The sequence below is a fragment of the Hydra vulgaris genome, chromosome 05, assembly GCF_038396675.1.
Source record: "Hydra vulgaris chromosome 05, alternate assembly HydraT2T_AEP".
In the NCBI taxonomy this organism is placed as follows: Eukaryota; Metazoa; Cnidaria; class Hydrozoa; order Anthoathecata; family Hydridae; genus Hydra; species Hydra vulgaris.
The window spans coordinates 20,552,402-20,579,899 of NC_088924.1; the positions used below are offsets into that span (position 1 = coordinate 20,552,402).

Here is a 27,498-nt window from a genome sequence, read left to right on the forward strand (position 1 = left end):
TATATATATAATATATATATATATATATATATATATATATATATATATATATATATATATATATATATATATATATATATATATATATATATATATATACATACATACATACCTACATATATACATAATAAATTATTATTTTTTAGTGGTAGAGTGAATTATTTTGAGTGACTAAAAAATTGATTTATTACAAAAAACTAAACTTCATGTTTTTTATCGAATGATGTGTATAATTTTTAAGCCCAGGGCCCTGGAAGGGATATTATTGTGCTGCTGCAAAATTATTTTTGGGCCCTCTTTTTATGACGACTAAATTCTTGAGATATTCAGAACATACTAAAAGGACGGGTAAATAAAAATGACTAATCCAAGTTTTGGAGTATTTGCTCAAATTACCTGAATAAAAATTTCGAACACTTGTTTTATTTTAGTGCGAAAGCTTTTACTCGGAGCAATTGCTCATGTAAGAAAAAAAGGCACGAATAAAAAAGTTTTAATTCATAAAACGGCGAGTAATTTCTGCAATTTTTATGAGCTCCTATAATAGTTGCTTTTTGTTTTATTTTTTAAAAATTGCACATTTATTTTATTATTTTACTAATTCAATTAAATTTTTTTTTAACAATAGTATATATATATGTATATATATATATATATATATATATATATATATATATATATATATATATATATATATATATATATATATATATATATATTTCTACACACACACATACATACATATATATATATATATATATATATATATATATATATATATATATATATATATATATATATATATATATATATATATATATATATATATATATATATATATATACATTCATACATGTATATATAAATATATATATATATATATATATATATATATATATACATTCATATATGTATATATATATATATATATATATATATATATATATATATATATTTATACACACACACATACCTATATATATATATATATATATATATATATATATATATATATATATATATATATATATATATATATATATATATATATATATATATATATATATATATATATATATATATATTTATACATGTTTATATTTATATATATATACAATAGCGTATAAATTTAAAATATAATTATACAATTGGTTATTAAATTTTATATTTGATTTAGATTAAATAAAAACAATGGAAAGTCAAATAACTGCAGTTTTATCATGTTATTTAATTGATATCTGATTTGAAATATAAAAATTCTAATTATATTTACATACTTAACTATTTTTATCGTTTCCTTGCTTTAGTTTTAATTTTAGTTTAAAAGTTTTAAGTTAATAAATGTTAATAAACGTTCGTAAATGTAAAATATAACTTAGCTAAGGATAATCCTAAAGTTTACTAGTTGTTGCTTTTAGTAAATGTAATAACTAGTAAACTTCAAGATCATTTTTACTTATCGTTTTATAGTATAATCATATAAAAAACAGGAGTAAGAATGTTATAATTCTTTCTTACAAAACTCATACATATTTTTTTAATTCATATTAGATATTTATTATAAATATGTGTAACTAAATAATTTTATTTAATTTGCATCTTTAAGTTGCAATCAATGAGAGTTATAAATTGTATGGAAAAGACTGAATGGACAAACTTAGTTATTCTGGCTCTAAGTAAAATGAAATATAAAAATATAAAAGGTGATTCACTAGGTTTTGTATTTTTTTCAGACAACAACAAATTACTACGAGGCAGAACCGTCCCGAAGAGGTCTCTTTTGGGGGGTGTTGCATATGTTTTTTTGCCAAGTAGAGACACACAAATAAAAAAAAAAGGTCCTCCTTATTTGGCATTTGCCAACTATGCTTCAAAACTTCCTAACTCAAATGCTAAATGTGTCAACTGAAATTAATATATAATAGCTTGGGTGAGGGGGCATCCCTACACCCCCCGCTCGGGACGGCCCTGCTACGAGGTTTCATTCTAAGGTGTTGTAGAAACCGTCTTTGTGTTCTTTTCCGTACATTTTTAATTCTGAAAAAGCAATACAGTGACTTTAAACAGTATCTTACAACTGGAACAGTAAACGTTTGCAAGCAACTCTTCGAGAAGCATTATGTAGCGCAACCACAATCAAACAAATGTTTGTGGTTGCAGTGTTTGGGAAATTTCTAAGTGGACCCTGAGTAAAAATTTTTCATGTAACATCAAAGAATGCAACTTTTGACCATGTTTCTGGTATCCAGGTTGTAAAAAATGTCACAACCTGGATTACAAGTTTTCCTTAAAACTTCTTAAAATGACTTCTTAGAGTGGAAAATTTTTTAAATAGAAGATATTATAAATATTTTTCTCTTACAATTACAGACACATTTAAAGAGGAGAAAGCTTGTGCCAAGCTACACAATATAGATAGTGAGGAATTAATAGGTATGTATGACCCCCTAATGCAAAAATTTGCTATACCTCTTGCAAATAAAGATAAAGATAAAAGTATGGATTATCTAGAGAGTCTAGAACTAAGTTTGAGAGAAAAGGTAGTTAAAGTGTCAATTAATGTATCACATAAAAGATTAAAAGATTCAAAATTGGCTGTATCATGCTAAAATTCGAGCTGAGATTAGCCAAAAACAATTATCTAAGCGCCAAAAAATGAATGAATAAGAAAAAGAAAGTTAGAACTCCCAAAAATAAGTTTTAATGAAATCATAAATTCATCCAAACAATTGATGACCTGATATCAAGAACGTTCTAAATCCAAAATAATTGAAAATTGAGATAATGTGCAATAATATTGATAGGCATGCTACGCATATTGTCTTATAATAACTTTATATAAAATTAATGTTGGAAGCAGTGAAATTAGCACTTTGAGAACAATAACGTCCTGAGATCAAGAAGTCCAAAATAATAGAAAAAGGAGATAATGTGCAATAATGTTAATAGACAAGATACACATATTGCCTTATTATAATTTTTCATAATTAATAATTATTTAATTAGCACTAATATAATATAATATAATTATTTATTATTTCATACTTTCTTTAAGAAGACGATTATGGCTAATAAAGAAAAATTTGCAGTGAGTAGTTATTTTATTTTTGAATATTCCAATTTGCACAAAGATATGGTTGCAGTTTCATTGGACACGGAGAGTTCTGTTTTTAAATGTTTTGTTATTGAAAAACCTAATGTCAATCCCTCATTGCCAACCGTCTTGATTTACACTGCCAGTTTGCGAATTAAATCTGCCAAATTCAAAGATTTTCAAAAGCTAAACAAGTTTATTAGTGATGAGGCTAAATCGTTTTATCAGTCGTTACTTTCCATCCAAAATAGTGAAGTTAATGACTCCAATGATGAGATTATTGAGTTGGATGAATAAACATTTAGATAGCCTAAACATTTTTAACAATAGTTTCTTAGCTGATATTTTGTTAATATTCTACCAGCTTTTATTGCATTTTTTTATTCTACTTTATGTTACATTGCTATTGAGCTGATTAATATGTATATTTCTTATTTTTCGTTTCCCCTTGACATGTCGGATCAAGAACGTCCTAAGTACTGCATTGTTTATTAGCTGAACAAGCTTCAATGGTTTATCCTTTAGAAATATTTATCTTTTATCTCTCGAGACTCACTTAACTTAAATTAGCAATTTCCATTTGTATATAATTTTGAATCACTTAAAAAAGTAAATTATTTTTTTATTTTTTCCAAAAAAATGTTTAATTTTTGACTTGGAACGTTCTTGATCTTAGGTCTTTAATTGTACAATGACCAACTATATGATTTAGAAGATGTCATGTTACTGAGAATTGTTAGGAAAAAACTATACCACAAATGGTACGATCCTAACATATGCAAACGTGTTTTGGATAATGACACAGTAAAAAAAGATAATAAAAGAAAAAATTACTATATATACAACATTTCTTAGACAAAATACGATGAAACTGATTATAAAAATCTAATATCGAACCTGTTAAATCTTTTTCATGCAATGATCATTGCATGAAAAAGAAACAGCTCGCTGCTGATGTTGGTTCTGGAGATTTGCTTTTTTAATAATTTAATAACGCAAAAAGACATAGCTCTCACCTTCCATCTGTTTTAAATTTTAAAATTTGTTACAAGTTCTTTTTTTTAACAATAATATTATTTTTAAATTTTTTAAACAGTTTAGTATGTTACATATGTTCTGTTATTCTATTCTACTCAAAAAAGTATTACAAGTGTTGTAGCTTGACAAAAATATATTGCAAGTGTTGTGACTTAACAAAAACATACTGCAAATGTTGTGACTCACCAAAAATATACTGCAGTGTTGTAATATGTAAAAGCATATAACAAGTGTTGTGACGGCTTTGGCTTACTTTCACGTGGTGTTAAGAATGATAAATTTAATTTGATTAATTTATTATTTTGAACATTTACTAAAAGCCAAAAGAATATTTATAAAAAAAGTCATCTTTATAAAAATCATGAATTAATATTCTTTGATAACAATACCCCTATTGGGGTATTGTTGTCAAAAAATAAAATTTTCCATTACTTGAACACCCCAATAGGGTTATTATTGTCAATACCCCTATTGGTGTGTTCAAGTAATGGAAAAAAATTACATAAGTAATTTTAAGTCATATTTTTCAAATTATTTAAGTAACTAAAGTAATTTAAGTAATTTTAAGTAATTTTAGCTCTTTCAAAAAAATGAAAATTTTTATCTAATATTACATTTTTGTGTAATATAGTACTATATTGGTATTACAAATTATAACCTAACTAAAATTTTAAGATAGAAAGATGAAAACCTAAAATTTCTATCAATTTATCACTGTTATTTTCAAAATTGTAATAAAAAAAAAGTTTGGAACACTAATGCATCTTTCCGTAACAATTGATGATGCTGATCAAAGCTTTAAAATACAGTGCAATTTTTATGCATATTTGGACGGTCATTTGATTCTTCAAATTCAGCCATTTCTCTTTTGATGCAATCAAAAACATTTAAGTAAGCCTTGTTTTTTAATATATTAGAGTTTTGACCAAGAAATGGTGAACTTATTTTGTCTTATTTTTTTTTGTAAAGATTCTTTAGTTTTGACATTAAAAGCTTTATATTTAACTGTTGATGCTTTAGGATCTTTAAGATCATAGGAAATACGTAAATACATATATCCTGCTATGATTTCTTATAACTTATAATTTGTGTTTTTTGGATAGTCTAAACTATATTCTTTTTTTGGAAAATATGGTAAAACTAAAACCAAGAAATAATCAAAACTTAAACTAAAAGTTATAATACTTTAATTTTACGGTTCAAAATTGAAAATCAGACAAACTTTTAATTCAATTAAAAAGAAATGACTTTATTTTACTTAAGAAATAAAAGTTTACTTAAGTACTTGATTTGTTTAAACAATAACTTAAGTTCTTAAGTTTTTAAGTTACTTAGAAACAATCCTATCCCCAATTATACTTTATTAATTCTTTATTTTGAGAACACCTTTATTGACAAATTACAGTCACTCAATAAAAGTTTTAGAGTATTTTAGAATTATCAAACAGGAAGAACAGAAAGTCTTGGTAAATTTTTGAAATACAATCTAATAGAAAAAACTAGTCACGAGAAAAAAAAGTTATATGTTGGGTCACTTCAACTTGGATTGTTATGAGTATAGCAAAAACCAAAACATAAAAACATTTTATAATAATTTATTTGAAATGGGTACCATACCAGTAATAGATAGACCGACTAGAACTACAAGCCAATCGTCGACTTTAATTAATAATACATTAACCGCAGACTATTTAAATAAATCTCTAAAAAAAGGAATTATAAAACCTGATGTTTCTAATTATTTTCCCATATTTTTTCAGTTAAATCAGATTATTAAATAAAAAATGAGGGCAGAATGACAATAAAAAAGCGAATTGTTAACAATTGAAACTTAAAATCATTCAAAGATCAAATTGAAATCACATAAACGAACTGAAATCACATAAACTTTAATAATAACATAAACATTATCTATAACACGTTTTTTAAAACTTTCTTTAAAATCTATGACGCTAATTTTCCAATATTTGAAATAAATCTCAAGACCAAAGACATTTTATCTCCTTGGATAACTAAGGGACTTAAAATGTCTTCAAAACTAAAACAAAAGTTGTATAATAAATACTTAAAAACAAAATCCGAAAAACATAAACAAAACTGCAAAAATTTGTTTGAAAAACTCCGCATAAATGCTACAAAAAATTATTATTCTAAATTCAGCACAATCATAAATTTTAACGCGTCTGGGAATTAATGAAAGAAACTACAGGAAAGCAAAAAGTAATTTTAACCTCTCTTCCATTTGCAATAAAAGTTGGAAATGAAATAACTAATAATACTAATGAAATTGCAACTGAATTTAACAATTTCTTTTCCACAATAGGAGCAAATTCATCAAACAAAATCCCTTTAATAAAATATAAATTAACAGATGAACTTCAAACGTCAAACTCATTACATTTTACAAACATAACGCTTAAGGAATTTGATATAGCTTTTAGATCGTTAAAAAAAATTAAATCAGTAGGACCTGTCAGTATAAATGGAAATATTGTGATAGACTCTTATGGCGCAAAGTTCTTTCCCTGAATCTCTAAAAATAGCAAAAATTATTCCTATTTTTAAGACAGGAGACCCGACTATATAACAAACTACAGACCAATTTCTGTTCTTCCAGTTTTTTTAAAAATATTAGAAAGAATAATGTATAACAGAGTGTACACATACCTAATTACCAATAAATTCCTTTATGGAAATCAGTTCGATTTAAAAAAAAACAAATCAACCGAACATGCTATACCTCGTACACGTTGACACGTTGTATTAAAGAATTCGTTTAAAAATCAAAAATTTACACTTGGTGTTTTCATTGACTTGTCAAGATTTTCTGACACGATCGATCATAAAAATTTGTTTAAAAAACTTGAATGTTATGGCATAGCAGGAAAAACTTTACGTTGGTTCAAAAGTTATTTCTCCAATCGACAGCAATTTGTCTTTAACAAAGATTCCCAACCTCAAACATTAATGAACATAACATATGGTGTCCCACAAGGATCCATACTTGGATCACTTCTTTTCATTATATATATAAATGATCTTAACAAAGCATCCAATTTAAAGACTATGATTTTTGCAGAAGACACAAACTTGTTTCAGTCACTTGAAAATATAAATATACTTTTTAATAATATGAACAGAGAACTTAAAAAAATTTCATTTTGGTTCAAAAAAAAATAGGCTATCTTTAAATATTGAAAAAACAAAATGGATATTTTTCCATTCAAACTATAAAAAACAGAAACTGCCAGTTAATAATCCTGATCTTTTTTTAGACAATGTCATCCTAAAAAAAGAAAATGTGACAAAGTATTTAATATTTAGTTTTTATTGAAGAAAGTCATGGAAATCACACATCAATAATATATCTAATAAAGTTGCAAAAAACATTAGAATTCTATACAAATCTAGAGGTATTTTAAACAAAAAGCAATTAACACAATTATATTACTCTTTTATTCACTGTCATATCAGTTATGCAAATATTATTTGGGGAAGTACACACAAAACTAAACTTAAATCTCTTTATCGGCACCAGAAATATGCAGCTCGCATAATAAATTCTAAATATTGTTTTTCGAACTCTGAGCCGCTTTTTAAAGAAATGGGCGCCTTAAATATTTATAACTAAATCTATTTAATGTTTTATGTTTTATGCACAAATGTAAAGAACTTATGTCCCCCGATGTTTTTGTAAACCTTTACAAAATTAAACCCCAAAACAAATATAACCTAGTAGTAATAGCATTTTAGAAAAACCTTTTTGCAATAATAAACAAGCTCAATTTTGTATATCTTATCGTGGACCTTTTCTCTGGAATGAAATAGTATAGCCTAATTTTGATTTTTCATCTAAATTGATCTACTCCTTTTTCAAATAATCTATTAAAAAAGTCGTTTTTTCAACAAAAAATATTCTTGATTATTTTTGATTTTTTAAAAAATATTTTCAGTTGCTAAACTGCATATTGATTTGTTATGTTTTATTTTGAGTTTCACTTCTGAAGTATGTAGAGTATTAAATTTATAATACATTTACTGTTAAATATATTCGGTGTATATTTATTTTATATAGTATTTAGATGTTTTTATTGTAGAAGAAAATAGAGTTTTGTTAAGGGCAAACAAAAAAAATAAATAAATAAAAAATAAAATATACACACACACATGCTGTGTGACTTGCTTTGGCGTGATTAGGAGTCCTAAGCAAACCCTATTGCTTATGATTAAAAGCAAAACTTTATTCACGTTTTATTAAGCAATTGCTATTGCTAGGACCATTTGCTTCTCAGCGTTTACTATTACACAAAGCAAATGCTTTTTTTTATTCACCCAGCCTAATAAAAGTAGTGGAGAGTTGCCATAGTTAAACAGCGCCTTAATTGGAACACTTGCATTTATTTTTGAAAAAAAATTAATTATGGCTATATTTTGCAGTTTTTTAGTAAAACATCTTACTTTTTTAGGTTTTGACACATTTTGAAAGTTGTTCCTCAAATAAGCATGTGCGCCATTGATATAAAGTTTTTTTGCGTCACTATTTTTCGGTGATCTAATTTTGTGTTCACACTATATTGATTGGGTAAACTATATTGCTATAGGTTATACGTTTTTTTACGTTTAGTTCGATGGGATTTAAAATGCAAAATAACAATATAAACTTATCTTAAAAATTACTGCAAGCATGATGTTGAAGTGATATAAAAAAAATAATCGAAAGTTTCCTTGATTGGAACTATAATTTTTTTCATACTTAATTAGTAATAAAATCAAAGGGTTGTAGAAATAGTTTAAGCACAATTTAAAAATACTTAATAACAATTATAAACCTTAAAAATAATACTTTATTTAGTGATTTTTAATCAATAAATTAAGAGAACGTCATGACAGTTGAAGTTTTAATACAATTTTTTGTATGGAGACTTTCAGTTTGTCAGGGTAAAATTCATCCTGTTAAAAATTTTATTTGAAATTTTGCAATTGCTTATAATAAGCCAGTGCAAGTGGTTTTATTATTTAAAATATTGTTATTTCTTAATAAAAATTGTTTCAGCTTTTTGTATAAATAAAAAACTTATATATATTTATAAAAATATTTTATGTTATAACTTGAAAACTTAAAAAAAATATATTGTCTTATTTATTATATACATTTATATATATATATATATATATATATATATATATATATATATATATATATATATATATATATATATATGTATAAGTATATATATATATATATATATATATATATATATATATATATATATATATATATATATATATATATATATATATATATATATATATTCACTTGTTTGCTTAACAGGTAAAGCTCAACATGATTCGATCTAGGATTCGCAAGACAGATGTCGGAAAAAGCAGCAGTGCAGATATGTTGGCCGCATCCAAAGCTGTTGTCAACCAAGACATGTCATTGTGTCAGGCTGCCAGTCTCTATGGAATTGCAAAATCTACGCTATCCGGTTACGTAACGAAGTTTAAGAACATTGGGAGTAACACTGTCGTTTGTTTTGAACCAAATTATTCATGTCGATAGGTTTTCAGTAATGATGATGAGCAGTTGATGGTTGAATGTTTACTTACGGCGTAAAAACTTCACCACGGTTTCTTGATGAAAGAAGCTCATTTTCTGGCTTTTGAATTCGCACAGGCAAACAACAAAGTTGTTCCAAACAACTGAATACTGGAACAAACTGCTGGCAAAGACTGGCTATGGGGTTTAAGCGTCGTCATGTCCCTTTGTCCCTTCGATCACCATAAGAAACAAGCTGGTCACGAGCTACTAGTTTTATTAGAACAAATGTTGGTGCATTTTTTTACAATCTAATTGACGTCTGTTAGCGACATAAGTTCCAGCCTCATCAAATTTTTAATGTTGACGAAACTGGTGTCACAACTGTCCATTTACCTGGCAAGGTCAATACAGAAAGGGGAGCAAAACAAGTTGGTCAAGTAACATCGGCAAAACGTGGTACTTTCGTTACTGTATGCTGCAGAGTTAATGCAATTGGAAACTTCATACCGCCAGTATTCATCTTCCCATGTGTCTACTATAAGAACCCATATGAGAAAGATTGCTCCCCCGGGAAGTTTAGGTCTTTCGCATACTTCAGGGTGGATGACGCCTGAAAACTAAGAACTGTACATTAAACACTTTATCAAACATGTAAAGTGTTTAAAAGAAGAACCGGTGCTGGTGATTATGGACAATCATGAAAGCCATATATCAATAGTTTCACTAAATCTAGCTTAAGACAGTGGCGTTGTTCTTTACCGCCGCATTGTAGCCATAAACTACAGCCTCTCGGCAGGTCCGTCTATGGACCCTTTAAACAATTTTACAACAATGCTTGTGCAGGCTATATGGTAAGTAATCCAGGCCAGCCGATAACTATTTATGAAAATGCAGAGTTAGTTGGACAGGCTTTTCCAATGGCATTTACTGCTGCAAACATTACTTCTGGATTTAGATTGCCAGGGATTTTTCTTTTTATTTGTGATATTTTTGACAGTAACAAGTTTCTATTATCATATGTAACAGACAGAGAAAATCCTTTGGAGAGCAGAAACAGCTGAGTCAGTCAGACCTGATACGGCAGATCTGATACGGCCGATCTGATACGGCAGACCACATTGTAGAGAGATATTGAATTTGAAGCGATATTAAATTTGAAGCGAAGATATTGAATTTGAAGCTGAATCTGCACTGTCTTCATCGGTCCAGTCGGTACCTGCAGTTCAGTCTGCACCGTCTATATCATTGTTTTACTGGGCCTAATTTGACTTGGGAGTCAATTGTAGAAAATGCTAAGTTCAAGTGTGCTTCATCCCTGTTTCAACAGTGCCCCACCACGGGGCACAGCTTAACAATTTTGCGAGCTGTGTTATAATGCATGTCACCTATAAAATACAACTGTTTTTATCTTTCTCGGACATAATTTACTCCGAAGTTTAATAAATTAAACTTCGGAGTAAAGTTAAAAGCAGAAAAAATTTAGTAAACCAAAATTTAACAATTTTTGTTCAGCTGTGCCCCACTCTCCCCTATTTATATTTTATTTGAATTATAATATATTTGCTGAATTTGATGAAGATGGCTATGTATAAACTTTTTTTTTAAATATATTTTGATATAATCATATACTTACAATACTTCGCTGACCTATAGCGGCCATCATCATCAGGTGTAATAAAAAACGTTACCAAAAGTTGTTACAAAACAACTTAAATCAAACCGTCATAAAAGGAAGACATTGCAGACGTAAAATAAAAATAGTTTTTATTAAGTAATATAATGGCGTCAGTTAAAATTTTGACCAAAATAAATGTTTTCCAAGTACTCTTGTATTTATTCATTATATTTTCACCTTTAAATTTTCTATTCTTTTTTGAAGAAGATTTTTCGTTTGCATTTCGTAACTTAAAATTTTTTGTTTTTATCTTCGTTTTTTTTGTGAATCTCTTTGCCGTAAAGAGCAGTCATAAAATCTTTTCAAATCATATTCTTGTTATACAATATTATATTTGCTGAATTTGATTAAGAAGGATGCGTATATTAATATATTATATATATATATTATTCGTAATTTTTTTTATATGTAATTTGAAAAATTTTATATTCTAATAAAATAAATGTTAAAACATTATATCATAAAGCTAAAATTAAAATCTTTGATTTTTAATTTTGTGTTAATGACAATGTTCTATAAATAATAAATAACAAATCGTATTTGGTTACCGTAAATAAACAACAAATTTGTATTTTAGGAAATCAAAACATAAACGTGGTCGCTGCATGCGGCGATTGCATTTAAGTGCAGGTTCCTCAAAAACTGTCAACTAATAATATGAAATAAAAATGGTAAAAATTGCGCTTCTTGCAGCGCAATGTTACAGTTTTTAATTTTTAGAAATATTATCAATGTATAAAATGTATTCTATATATATTTTAATTTAAGTTACTATAATCTTTGTTTGAGTTCTTATAAATTAAAGTTTTTTAAATTTTATAGGCAGTAGACAGATGGTAGAAGTCACAAAAGTAAAGTCTGGTGTACAGAATTAAGCTGAAAAGATAAAAATCCGAATAGGCCAATCCTGCAAAAGATCAAAAGCAGACAAAAATATCATTTGGTAATGGGAAAATACTAATACCATGAAAACCGATTGTTGCAGCTAATAGTAAACTAACAAATCTTCAGTATGAGAATGATGAGGAGTTGATTGTTTCACAAGTTATTGTTCATGATAATCCGGATAGAAATAAATTGATTGTTCCAGAAGGCTTATCGTTCGGAATGAGGATAGAGATAAAACGGTTGTTCTATAGGATGATGTATCTAAAAAAGAAGATACAGATGGCAGGGTCAACAACACTGGGGGTCAGTGGGTACATTTTTAAGAATTTTCTATATAAAGAAGACTTTTTTTTAGAAATTAACAGTTATGCCTCTCTACTTTAAAACCCGTGTTGTCGGCTATGGATGGTGAACAATTTGAGCCAAGTAAGATTGAAAAAGAGCAACAGGTATGACTTCTTTTAATTTGCTAAAGACTTCTTCCTTGAGTGAAAAATATCTTTTCATGAAGTTGCACCCATTACAGCCATCAAATGTTGTACTTCAATAAAAAACGCGTGGTCAACAAGTTTAAAGAAATCATATTCCACTTCATTGAGAAAAATTTGTGCTCTTTTCTTTTTTATAAATAGGTAAATTAGAATTATTTTAAAATAAAATGTAAAACCAATTTTAATGTTCATGTATATATACATGTGTATATATACATATGTATATATATATATATATATATATATATATATATATATATATATATATATATAATATATATATATATATATATATATATATATATATATATATATATATATATATATATATATATATGTATGTATATATATAAATATATATGTAATTTAGTAGAAATCACTTATCTAACTTTTTTCTTCAACTTGAAGTTTCACAATTGCTGGATCATCAGGAAGAGTTCTTCCTGATGATCTATTTATTGATTATCATTATTTATTCTAGTATTGGTAAAAAAAAAAATTAAATAAGGCAAGTGAATTTGTAAAATTTTGAAGATTTTTTTTATTTCGAACCACGCTGGATTGTAAACCTGAACAATGAAATATACAACTTTTCTTAAAGAAATGGTTGGTTAATTATCTTTAGTATACAAACTGAGAAGACGAACAGCTAGAGTTAACATGGTTAAGCAACTTGATTTCTATAATGAATAGTTTATAAAAAGAGCTCGTAACGAAAGTTCATTTTGATGTAAAGCGCATCCAATTAGATGTAGTTTTCTTTTTAAAAACTCTTTTAGTTTTTCCACTAAGCCACTTTTTGGCCCAATTATGGTAGCAGTATTATCAAGAAGAACAGTTTATATACTTTCTAAACTGTAATGTTTTTGTAAAACACTGACCGTTTCGGTAGCAAGAACTAAACCTGTAGCACCAGAAAGAGGAATCGTCCTATGAGTCAAATAATTTTCACTCAATTTTCCATCTTCATAAGTAAATGTGAGCTGATGTTCAGGTTCAATGCATTTTTTTAGTGCTTTTCCTTGAAGTGAGTTTATTATTTTACTTGTTTTGGTTGAGCTTGTTATCAACCCTAAGACATAACTGTTTTTTTTTGTCCACATCTACACTAACGGTTTTTACTTTTAACTTGGCCCTATCTAATTTGCATTTGTTAATTAAAATATCTTTTTTATCAACGTCATTTTTTGGAGATGATTAATGTAAAGTAGTAAAGCATTTACAAGGGATGCAACTACGTTTGACAAACACTTGTTACTGACTTTTTTCATTGCAATTCTAGAAAGTTTAACCAAGTTGTATTTTCCAATTGGATTATTGATTGGTTTCCATTCACCTTCATCTTAAAAAAATTTAATAAAATAAAGGGCTTTCTGTTTCATCTACTACATATATTTCATGTATTTATAAAGTATTTATATCCGTATTGGATAAACCACTTGTTTCTTCAATTGAGTTTATGTGTGGTATTCATTTTCATCAACTAGCTAATGAGATATTTTTTGTCGTTTTTTATTAAGTCTTTGAATCCTTTTGACAAATAATTTATCAAGGAAGAATGTTGACACGCACCATTTGGACCAATTTTTTTCCTCCAATCACGACGAAAAGCTCTATCTTCAAGAGGTACTTTATTACTTTGAGAGCAAAGGCATACAATATGTTCTTTAATGCAATTTTCTTTATTATATGAAACTTTTCTGTCACTTCAAGAAAACTCATATAATGAATAGGAACACGCAGAAATATCAAAAAGTTTGCCAAGTTTGCATCAAGATTTCTTTTCGCTCTTACTTTTCCTGCTTGCGAATAATATCGTTGACAAGTACGAGAAGATCTTTAACATTCCTATTAATAGATTTGTCAGTTATAAGAAGTAAACTTGGGTTTACTGTAGCCCAAATTAATTTTATATAATTGCTAATATGCTGAGTCACTGAATAAGATAGTAATAGTACTGAGTAATCTGTCTAAAAGTGCTTCGATCTGTCATTGATAGTTCACATGGGTCACCACAATATTTTTTTCACTTTTTATCCGTGTAACTGTAGTCTTAACTTTTGGCGTTTACGTAGACTAGTAGTATATGTAAACTGTATTAAAGTACAACATTTCTTTAATCATAATCTTTAGCTAACTACTAATTAGTCTACTCATCTACTAGCGCATCGATATATTTAAAATTCATCTATTAGACAACATGGTCATTTAATTCTGAGTTCAACTCAAAACTTTAAATTTTAAGAGTATTTTAAACTTTACTTGGAGAAAAAAAACGTTAATAATAACTATGTTTTAGATACCAAAACTTATATCAATGGTAAAGATATTTTTATAATTTATATAGATATTCAATATATTTATAATTTGTAACTTTGAGTATTATCTTAATAAGGTAAATGAAAATTAGTTACAATGTTGTTACACTTACCTTCTAAAACACAGTTGTAGTTAACAAAAGTGTATTTGTAAATTCCTGGACACGGATCAGTAAATTGAGCATTGTTAGATTGAACAGAACAGCTATTGGAGTTCTTGCACCTTTGCTGAACAAGTTCAGTTACAGTTTTTGGAGATGTGCAATTATTTAACTCTGGAGCAGAAATTACGTAAGATGATGTACATATGCTTCTGCTATTACGACCATATATGGCACTTTGAATTTCTATCAATGAATTTATTGGACACTGTATAGTGTCAGATGAGCCTTCACATATTATAACTGGAAATAAGTAAAGAGTTTATGTTTAAAATAAAAAATACTTGTTTTATTAATTATTAGAAAAACATTGAACTTTTGATATGTTTTAATAATTTAAAAAAACTTTCAAATAAATTAATTAAAATTTAAACTCAAACAACATAACTTACAGTCAAACATAATAAGCACAACTATCATAATTCACATAGTTACGTTAACTAACATATTTATCATAACTAATACAGTTTAACAAGAATAATTAATAAAACCTAATTAATACTCTTAACGGGTGATGCGGAAGTTATCGGACAAATCCTAATTTCATTATTTGAGCATAATAGTTAGTTTATGTGGTTTTATGCGTAGGCATAAACGTTCTATAAAATATAAACTTTATTATTTGAAACACAATTATTTAAAATGAGGTTAAATGCAGCTGAACAAGAATCTTTTCGAAAGCGACTAAAAATGTTTTTTGTAAATAAACCTAATATAAAAAAAAAAGTCGTAAATCATTTTGAAAAGGAAGGATTTGCTCGAAGTACAATATATAATAACCTAAAAAGACTTGAAACTGTTCAATCGTTTTCTGAAAGAAAGCACCCTGGTCGTCCGACATCCTGGACTAGAGAAAAGAAAGCCGAATTAATGAGACTTGTCAACAATCGAAAAGGGGTCAGTCAGAGAAAAATAGGTATTAAACTCGGTGTAAATCAATCGACAATTGGTCGTCAGTTAAAAAAAATGAATATTAAATATAGAAAACGTGAAAAGACTCCAAAATACACAATAGAACAACAAACAAAAGGCAAAGAAAAGAAGCAGAAAACTAGTTAACCAACTCTATAACACAAAATCGCTTCTAGTCATCGATGACGAAAAATACTTTTGTTTTGCAGGGGACAACATGCCTGGAAATTCTGGATACTACACAAACAACAAAAAGACATGCCCAGAAAGTGTATGTTTTATAGGAAAAGAGAAATTTCCGAAAAAATTTTTAATGTGGATAGCCATGTCTTACTGTGGTATGTCCGAGCCATTGTTTTGCACTTCCAAGGCTGTAGTGATCGATTCATCAATCTATATTAATGAGTGTTTAGAAAAACGACTTCTTCCATTTATTCACAAGTATCATGGAGACTTTAACTATTTATTATGGCTAGATTTAGCAAGTTCTCATTAATCGAAAGGTTATCTAAATTGGATGGACCAATATGTCTATTACGTTGATAAAGAATCCAATCCCCCAAATGTGCCTCAAGCACGACCAATTGAAAGTTTTTGGGTACATTTGGCACAGAAGGTTTACGAGGGAGATTGGCAAGCTTCAACAGAGCAAGTTTTGATTGATCGCATTAAACTAAAACTACAAGAAATTGATTTAAACTTTTTACAGTCGCATATGAAAGGCGTCAGAGCAAAATTGAGATCAATTGCAGATGGTGGTGTTTTTTTATATAAAAAATAATATATTTTTATTAAAAGATAAATGCTTTATTTAAAAATAAAAATAATAGTAGTTTGTTTTTTTATTTATAAATAAGTTAGTGACATTTTTATTTTGTACGATAACTTACGCATCAACCGTTAAAAGAACAACAACAAAAAACTATATTAACTACAATCATTTCAATAGTAAACACCTTTAAGTTTTTTTTTGAGAATTAAGATGAAGTTTAAAACAGAAAGAATTTTTGATTTGAGGGCAAAAATAAACTGATCTAAGTGTAAGTAATCTAAGGTACACAGCTAATAGGACAAACGAAATAGTTGTATAAATATAAAAAACAAATGATAAATGTAATATCAATCATACCATTAAAATAACATCTGGATTGCTGATATAAGAAATATTAACAAAGACAACACCATACACTTTGATTAGAAACAAAAATTGGCTTTCCAATTATCATAAAATGTAACCCGCAAATTAACGACGTTGATGTTTAAACAGTCAAAATACATTTCAAAAACATAAAGTTAATTAAGGTAAATTGTAATAAACAGCTAAAAAGTTAGCTTAACTTTATTTAAATGAATTTCTCTGGCAGATTTACCCATATTCTAAGAAAAAGATTTAAAGCAAAACACCAGTTCAACAGCCAAACCAATAGAGTTAAAAAAGGTTGAAAAACTATCTGTAATAAAATCTAGTGGAAAAATTTAAAGCTCAATATAAATAAAAATTTTTTTTGTTAAAGTTTGCAACTAACTTGCAAACTTTAACAAAAACTAATCAATTTGGTATTAATCTCCTTGAGGAAGTTAAAAAAAAAAAAGCAAGAAGAACACAAAAACAAAGGAAAGTAAAAGAACAAACTGAACACCAACAAAAGTAACAGTTGTAAGTTAGCAGCCGTCACCATACCAGAATAACTGCTTACAAACAAATCTAGTATATGCGCTATAAAATTGACAAGACTAGATCAAAAAATTACAGTTGAGACTAATAAGGTTAACAAATAATATTAAATCTTGTTTGTAAACTGCATTAACAAGCAACACTCACATGTATCATCCTTCAGGTTTTCCTTTGTTTTTTTGTCACAAAACCTCATTTAAAGTATGCTAAGTCAAATAATTTTAGTCTAAAAAGCTATTAGACTATTAATAGGAAATTAAAAAGCTAGTTCATTAGTTTTAGTTAGTTTCATATAAAGACTTCGACTCTGAAAATACAAAAACTTGTGATAAAACTAATGTAGACTGATTTTGAAACTGAGATACTGACGTGTTATAAAACGCCATTGTAAAACCAAGGTCTCGTTGTATTTATATTTATATTCTTATATTTTTACTATGATTTAGAAAAGTTTACAAACCAGAACGCCGTTTTTATGATTTCGATTATTCAAAAAATCAACTAATCAAATGCTTTTGTCTAAACTGTGACGTTGATTAAAAATAAAAACGAACCTAAATGTTACTATTTTAAATGTGAATTTTTTTTTCATTTTAAGTAGTTTTTATTAAAAATACTTTGTTTTTTATTTAAGTTATTTAAACTTTGTTTTTAAAACTCTTTGTACACACACACACACACACACACACACACACACACACACACACACACACACACACACACACACACACACACACACACACACACACACACACACACACACACACACACACACACATTTACACACAAGCGGATCCAGGCTGAAGCAAATGTAGCAATGCTACAGCCAGCTCATTTTTTTTTTCCCATTTCATTTTTCACATAATTTCAATTTTTCATGCAAAAGAGAAAAATAATTTAAATAACATATGGAGGTTACAAGTAGTCGAAGTGCGGCGCTTCAACAATTTATTCAAAATCGTTGCTGAGCCAAGTTGACTATGTTACAGAAATACTTCGTTCGGAAAAATGAAATGCTTCACTGAAAAACCCATATATTTATTGGGGGCATTAATTAAATGAAAAAGTTTTTATAACTATAAAATAAACTAAACTAAATAGCACTGTCTGTTTGTTTCTTTATTTAGTCTATTATAAAAATGGTGAAATGTGTTTGTGTCTATTAAAAATAGTGAAGTGTGTTTATTGCTGTTCCTTGAGTTATTTATCATTAATGAAGTTAAACAATTTATAAACGTTTTAAAAAGTTTCTAGATTTCCCAGAGACAAAGAGAAGAAAACACGTTAGATAGAATGTTTATCAAATGCGAGTTTAAAACGTCTAGCAACACTTTAAAACGTTTAGCAAGACTTAGTATATAACCTGCTTGATATCAAAACTTCAAAAAGGTTAAACTAAAATAACATTTGGTACAATTTTCCTTTCAGATAAATTTTTTGTTTATTCTAAATCTGCAAGGAACATTGAAAATTATTGCTAGGAACTATTATTCTCTGTGACAAGGTGTATGTTACAAAAATGTTATTGTATCTGGAAGTTTTTGGAAAACCAATGATAAAAAAATTCTTTCAAAAAGTGTCTCAAATGTTATGATAACTTGTAATACAAGTTGCATGTTTGATGTTCCTAAATTTGTTTTGAAAATGTTGGTAAACCTGTAAACAAATACATTCCTAATTTTAATGTGATCAAGTTCATATAAATCTAGTATCAGTAAGAGAGTAAAATAGAAAAGCAAAGACAATTATATGCGATAAAAATCTAACACTAACGTTTTATGGAAAACCATGGTTAACTAATGATGGAACTCTTTTGTTGCTTGACTTTAGTCAACGTTATCAAATACATACGATATAATGGACTTAAAAGGTAAAGGTTTCCTTTCTGATAAAACTTACAATGCTCTTCTTAATCATTCTGAAACTTCAAAAATCTCAAATGTTAACAAGACTAGTGATTATATTAAACTTGCTGTCGCAAAATGGAAAACTTTTAATCTAAAAACTGTGGGCAGATATAGTATTGTGCAAATTAATTGGATCAAACATTTTTTTCTTTTCCTTTTTTGTTTTATTCTGTGTTTTCTATAATTTAACTGTGATTAGAAGAAAAAATAAATTTCAAAAAAGTAAATAAACAAAGATGGACACTACACCAAGAAAAAGATCTAAAACATTTACTTTACTTCAATATTCTGATAAATCTCAACGTGAGATAACCACATTATGTTCAGTAAATCAATCTACTGTTAGACCAGTTAAGAAGCAGTACATTGCAACATGCAGCTTATTACCATTAAGAAAAGAAAAATGTGGTGGAAAACGAAAGACCACAGAAAGAAAAGATCGATATCTGATGCTGGAGAGTATCAAACTTCCAAAAAAGACAAGTGACCAACTAATGACTGTGCGGAGGAGGTGATAGCTGTTAGAAGGTTTGCCAAAAAACCTTCTAAAAAACCATTACTCACAGATGTCATGAAGAAGAAGCGTTTCTTGTGGGAAAAGGAATACAAAAAGTGGACTAAAGAACAATGGAGAAGGGTAAGATAAAATGTGTTTATTAAACTTACATATATTTTATTTATGATATTTATATAATCATACTATTTTTAAAAATTAAAGCTATTAAATTGAAGGGACTTGATAACAGTTAACTTGTTTATTTATTAATTGCAGGTTTTATTTTTGGATGAATCGCATTTTGAAATGCAAGGTCAGCGGTCACAGTTTGTTCGTCTTTCTGATGGACACATTGAAAAATATGCCGAGCATCCAAAAAAGAAGATGTTTTGGGGTTGTTTCTCTGCTTTTGAACCAGGGAGACTCTACCCAGTTACTGGCATAATGAATTCTGACACTTACATTGAGGTTCTGCGAACACATTTAATTTCAGAGAATTTAAAAGTGTTTCCAAATGTAAATGGAATGTTACAGTAAAAATTTATAGTAAAAAATAATATTAAAACAATTAAACGGCACGGCAACCCCCCAGATCTTAATCCGATTGAGAATATCTGGGCAATTGTAAAAAAGAAGACTGCAAAAACATGACTGCACAAATAAAACTAAGCTTACCACCGCTATCCTTTAGATTTAAATTAAAGACACAGAAATCCAAAACATTTCTTAAAATTTAGTGGATTCCATGCCGAATTGTGTGCAGAAAGTCACAGCAGCACGAGGAGGGCACATGAAATATTAGTGCATGAGTCTTTATTTTATTAGAGTAAGAATACTTAAAATTTCCGGGATTTTTATTCTTTTTAATTTTGATGCAATTAATTTGGACGATGATGTATTTCAGGTTTAATAATGACCAACAAGCTTCCAGAGATCTAAATAACAAACAAACCAAGTTTGTTTTGAATTTTGGCGATACTATATTATGCATAAAAAAAATCAGAAAATAGGCATAAAATATCAATACATGTCACAAAGTTTTTAATAAATTATAAATGTGAAGAAATAGTTTAGCTGATTAAAACGCTATTAAGAGAAATACTTTTGTTGAACATTTTTAATATTAGGAAAATTTGTTACAGAATTACTTGAAACAGAATTTAGAAATTTAAGAAAAGTATCTGTAGACTGTTTGTAGAAATAACTTATAAGTGTTCTTTGAAACCAAAGATGTCTCTTGTTTATACTTACATGTGTTTTGAAATTATGATTTGCATAGCAATATAAAGTGTCAACCACTGTAATAATTAATTTTTTAAACATCGGGCAATATTTGAAAATATTTGAAATAGATGAATTAAAAAGTCCGTTGACAATACTTTTCATTACTTTATTAAAACTGAGTGTTATCATCACAATATACTTTCGTATACTACTTTATCAAAAACCACTGAAAACTTTCTACACCAAAATCAAACAAAAAAATATGTCATTTTAAACAAAGAACCATCGTATTAAGTTTATCTTGTTAGGTTGATAATTATTCGTTTTTATTATTTACTGAGATTTGTTAATTGTGTCGATGTTAATTGTAATAAGAATGAAGTTAGCTGTTATAGGTTTTTAAAAGCATTCCTTATTTATTTAAAGCAATATGTTTTTATTTAAAAGTCTAGTTACTTTAGTTCTATGAACAAGAACTAAAGTAACTATAAATAAATTATTATATTTCTATAAATAAAGCATAACGTATTTTAAAACCAATTAAATCAAACATTAAATTTTAACAAATTTAAATAAAATTTGTCATTTTCATTTTCAAATATCAACGCCCTATTATTTTGAAGACCAAAATATATTTTAAATACCACAATAATTTTGTTGATTTAAATATATAGATAAATTTATATATTATTATTTTGTGTATTATTTGGCATTAATATATTGACTGGCAATAAGAACACCAAGAGTTAAATATAAATACATTGACTGAGGATAAGGGTTCGGTAATGGTTTTAGTCATGAATAAAAGTCATAAAGGAAAAGTAAACTAATATTTCGTTAAAATCTGTTCAGTTTAACTGGATGGTTTTAACGTCGCGTAAATCAAGTAAAGTTCTTCCGCTCTAAATGGACAAGGAAAGAGATCAGTGTTAGGGGAACTCTTGTATCACTCACTATAAGTCACTGTACATCCAAGGCTGTCACGAATGATGTGTGATACCCTTCCCCCTTCCCTATCAATGAAATTTAGTGTATTATGTCTGCAAATTTAGCTTTTTTAGACAAGTAGACATGTAGACCACATAGTACAGTGGGCTAACGTGGGCTTAGTATTGTCAGCAAAAGTAAAAAGTGAGGAGCTATTTTTTTTTTTTTACGGAAAATGTATTTATGGGAATTTTGCAACAGCCTTAAAAAAATCACGGATCCGCCCTTTACATGTATATATATATATATATATATATATATATATATATATATATATATATATATATATATATATATATATATATATATATATATATATATATATGTATATATATATAAATATATATATATGTATATATATATATATATATATATATATATATATATATATATATATATATATATATATATATATATATATATATATATATATATATATATATATATATATATATATATATATGTATATATATATATATATATATATATATATATATATATATATATATATATATATATATATATATATATATATATATATATATATATATATATATATATATATATATATATATATATATATGTAAGTGTATATATATGAATAAAGAAAATATCTTTATATTATCATGTACAATATTGTATACTTAAAAGAGTGCTCAATAGATAAACTAGAGCTATATAATATATATGTTACTGTTACCCGCAGTACCAGGAAATAGCTAAATGCTAATGTTTATAATATAATTTAATATTGCAACTCTGAGTTTCATGTGTTATTACAATCATCAGGCAAGTAGTAAAAGTTTAATTTTGCTACGATTTATTTAGTGGACGTTACGGTTTATATTTGTATTTTAGATCGTTACGGGACGGAAATTGATTAGTAGTTAGGTTAATAATATTATTAATTTGTTTTTAGTTGGCCAATAATTGTGAAATAGTTATATGTTTAATGTTGTTTAAAATTTTTTTTATGTGTTAATGTGTATTATTTGTGTATTAAAAAATAATAAAATAAAAATAAGAAAATAAGAATTAAAATTGATATAAAAATATACATAATATTATGAAATATATGACAAAAGCTGTGCATGTGAGTAATTTATTAGTTAGCCTAGAGATATATGGATCAGATTAGTATAGTTATTTTTATTTATAGTTGTTAGTCAGGTTTGTAGCGAGCTTTGTAATTTTTTAATAAGAATTTATTTTGGTGGCGGCACTTTGATATAATTTCGGTTCTCTTATTTAACAGTTCTTCAGGTTTTGGATATGATATAATAGTAAATTTCTCATACAGACATAGTGGGCATCTTTTGGAAATAATTGAGTAGGGGGGTACTGATTTGAGAATAGACCATGTTAGCATAGGGGTTTCATTAAAATTGTTTTTTAAATCCCAGACATAGTTTGATAGGGCGGTAGCAAAATTAAACTTTTACTTCTTGCCTGATGATTGTGATAACACATGAAACTCAGAGCTGCAATATTAAACTCTATTATAAACATTAGCATTTAGCTAATTCCTGGTACTGCGGGTAACAGTAACATATATATATTATATATATATATATATATATATATATATATATATATATATATATATATATATATATATATATATAATATATATATATACATATATATATATATATATATATATATATATACATATATATATATATATATATATATATATATATATATATATATATATATATATATATATATATATATATATATATATATATATATATATATATATATATATATATATATATATATATATATATATATATATAAACATGACATCCATGCGTTCAACATTGTATTTTATTCAAAAAAAAAAATGTTTATTTCTTTTATAGTAATTTAAATTAATATAATGGAAATAAATAATTTAATCGGAAAAAACACAAACAACAAATAGTTCTATTTGTGTTAATAAGTTTAATAAACTCACAACAAGAGGTAATCCACTGTTATTCAGGGTGGCAGCCCTCTAATCAAGATAGTAGAAAATATCAGTTAAGGAATAAATTTAGATTTTCTTAAACAAGACAGTTGGCTAAAAATGGGTTTAACAACTAAAGACGTTCATAATTGGTGTAGCCAGCTTTCTAACGCTTTTTTAGAACTCTTTGAACGCGTGGTAAAACTAGAAACAACAAACACTGAAAATGATGAAAACATTAAAAATCTGAAGACAGAAATAAATAAAGCAGCTGAGTCAAGCAAATTTATCAGTGACTTGTCTCTTATTGTCAAACAAGGTATACAAAACATGAAGCCTACAGAGCAGCCGATGGTAACAAATGTAGCTAATAATAAGTAAGACGAAATAAAAAGAAAACCAAAAATAGTCATTAAATGAAAATCAAAAGAAGACGAGTTAAAAGTAAATGAAATTTTTAAGCTCATGAATCAAGAAAATGTCATACCAAAATTTTTTAGACGGCTGAGATCTTAAACTAATAAACCAGGTCCAATTCTTGTTGAATTAACTGAGGATATTCTTCGCAACACAATATTAGCATCAGCTAAAAAATTGAGAAGTAATGTTGCACATAAAGATATTTATCTTTATGTGCAACATTACCTCTTCAGGTTTGACTGAGGCTCAGAGACTCCAAGACTTTGACCTCAGAACTGAAAGAAATAAAATGAATTAAGCAAGACTAGACAATAAGTCCTTTTGGAATGGCATCCGTGGCAACAAGATCATCAAATTCAAAAAAAAAATCAGATTAATAATTTTATACATAATTCAGTGTCAGATTGCAATGAAGTTAAAAAGCTGTCATGTTTATACCTAAATGCTACCTCTCTCGATAACAAATTAAATAAGTTCAAAGTGGTAATTGAACAATACAAACCGAATGTAATTTCTTTGATTGAGACATGACTTAAAAGTGATTCAGTTGTAAATATTGTAGGTTACCAGCTGTATAGACAGATCAGACGGAGGAAAAGGCAATGGTGCTTTTTTATATATAGACAATTCATTAGACTCCTATAAACTTAACAATGTTGTTCTAAAACCCTGTAAACTAGAACAAGTGTTGGCAGTTGTTTATTTTGATAACGACAAGTATTTACTTGGATGTATCAACAGGCCAAATGATGTTTTGGATATGGCAGAATTTGATGTGGTTTTTGGCCTGGCACGCAAATATATAGACAAAAATGAGTTCAAAAACTTACTTAGCGTGGGCAACTTCAATTTCTCATCAATCAACTGGTCAAATGACGATGACGGTACAATTTCAAATGAGAATGGAATTGAATATAAATTTACAGATTTTTTAAACAATAATTTTCTTTATTAGCATATATTAACATATCAACTTTCCAGCTGTCAGATGAACAACTTGGGAATACCTTAGCATTAATCTTTACAACTCAGTCAGCAAGTGTTTACAAAATAGATTCAAAGTTTGTTCTGGGAAATATATCCAGAATCCATCTAATAATATGTTTCTGTTTCATCTTGTCTGATTATGGGGGTGAAAGGAAATCATTTCACTCCAATTAAAAAGACATTAAGTTTTTTAAAAATTAGACCAGCCTGGGTTAATGCTAGGTTAAATTTTCTTATTTGAAGCAAACAAAATTTAAGATATAAAAACTGCTCTTGTAAATGGAAAGACCCTGTTATGAAATCTAATTACAAAATGCTGTGCAAAAATGTAGCAGACGAGATTTAAAAAAATGAGACAAATCTTTGAGCTTAGTCTGGTAAAAAGAGCCCTTATGATATCAATGCTTCTCTACAGCTACATGAACAATCAACAAGCAGTCAAAGATACTATAAAAGCATTATGGGAGCAAATGGTAAAACCACTCAAAATTCAAAAGATATTGCAGATACCTTAAACAAAAATTTTCAAGCTGCATTTGTGAAAGAAGATGATGGTCCACTGCCTTCTTTTGATTTTAAAACTACTAAAACATTCATCATGACAAATGAAGATTTTACATATGAAAATGTCTATCTAAGATTAAAAAACTTAAAAGATACCAAATCAAGTGGTGTTGATATTTTACATTCAGCTATTTTAAAGAATTGTGCATCAGTTTTTTCCATTCCAATTACGTATATTTTTAAAGAATCGTCTAAAACCAGCAACAGACCAGAGCAATTAAAATTAGCAAATATCACTCCTCTGTACAAAAAAGGCAAAAAAACCTTAGCAGGAATCTACCGACCGGTATCACTTACCTCAATTGCATGTAAAATATTGAAAGGTAAAATCAGATGTAAACTTGAAACTTTTCTATATAAGTTCAAACTAATAGTCAAGTAATAGCACGGTTTTGTTAAAAATAAATCATGCTTAACGAATCTACTTGAAACACTTGATTTTATTTCAATCGCCTTAACGAATGGTAAACATTTCATTCAAAATTTTTGAATGAAATGCTTTCCAGAGCATTAACTTATTCTTTGCAAATAGATCTTGATTTAGCTTTTAAGTGGAATCAAGACTGGCTTGTGAAATTTAATTTTGGAATGTATTGTTTGGCCGGAATAACAAAAAATTACCCCTTTATATCAATGAACAAAAGTTAAATATAACAGAATGTAAAAATGATCTTGGAGTAATCTTCTCAAGCAATCTGAAATGGAAAAATCATGTAATAAAATGCGTAGACAAAGGCAAACAAATGTCGGGTCGGATGAAAAAATGCTTCGTTTACTAAGATATTAGACTGCTGAGAATACTTTATGTTTCTTTTGTGTGACCACTGTTAGAGTTTGCAGTTCAAGTTTGGTCACCTATTCGAAAGGGAAAAATTGAGTTATTAGAAAGAGTCCAACATTGTGCAACTCGATTAATACCATCACTTAAAAAAATCAACTATGAGTATCGTTTAAAAGCTCTCGACTTGACTACCTTAGCAAAAAGGAAGCAATGAGAAGATATGTTTCAACTTTTTAAGTTCTTCATTGGTTTTAACGACTTGGAAACAATAAAAATTTGGTATTCAGCAAACTCAAACGAGAGGTCACAGCTTTAAATATGTTAAAAAAATGACTAAGAAAGCATGTCGTGAAAATTTTTTATTTAATAGATCGGCCAAATAAT

At 27.4% G+C, this 27,498-nt stretch overlaps 1 protein-coding gene across 3 annotated transcripts in view; it reads right to left on the bottom strand.

Annotated features, from left to right (window-relative positions):
* Positions 1 to 27,498, bottom strand: part of LOC136080674 (A disintegrin and metalloproteinase with thrombospondin motifs adt-1-like) — a 157,492-nt gene that overhangs the window by 96,052 nt on the left and 33,942 nt on the right. For all 3 annotated transcript variants that reach the window (XR_010638590.1, XM_065797621.1, XM_065797620.1), the window contains exon 4: positions 15,160 to 15,450. Coding sequence is in view for 2 of the 3 variants with exons in the window: in XM_065797621.1 (XP_065653693.1) it covers positions 15,160 to 15,450 (291 nt within the window). In the remaining variant the exon portion in view is untranslated. The remainder of the gene's footprint in view (positions 1 to 15,159; positions 15,451 to 27,498) is intronic.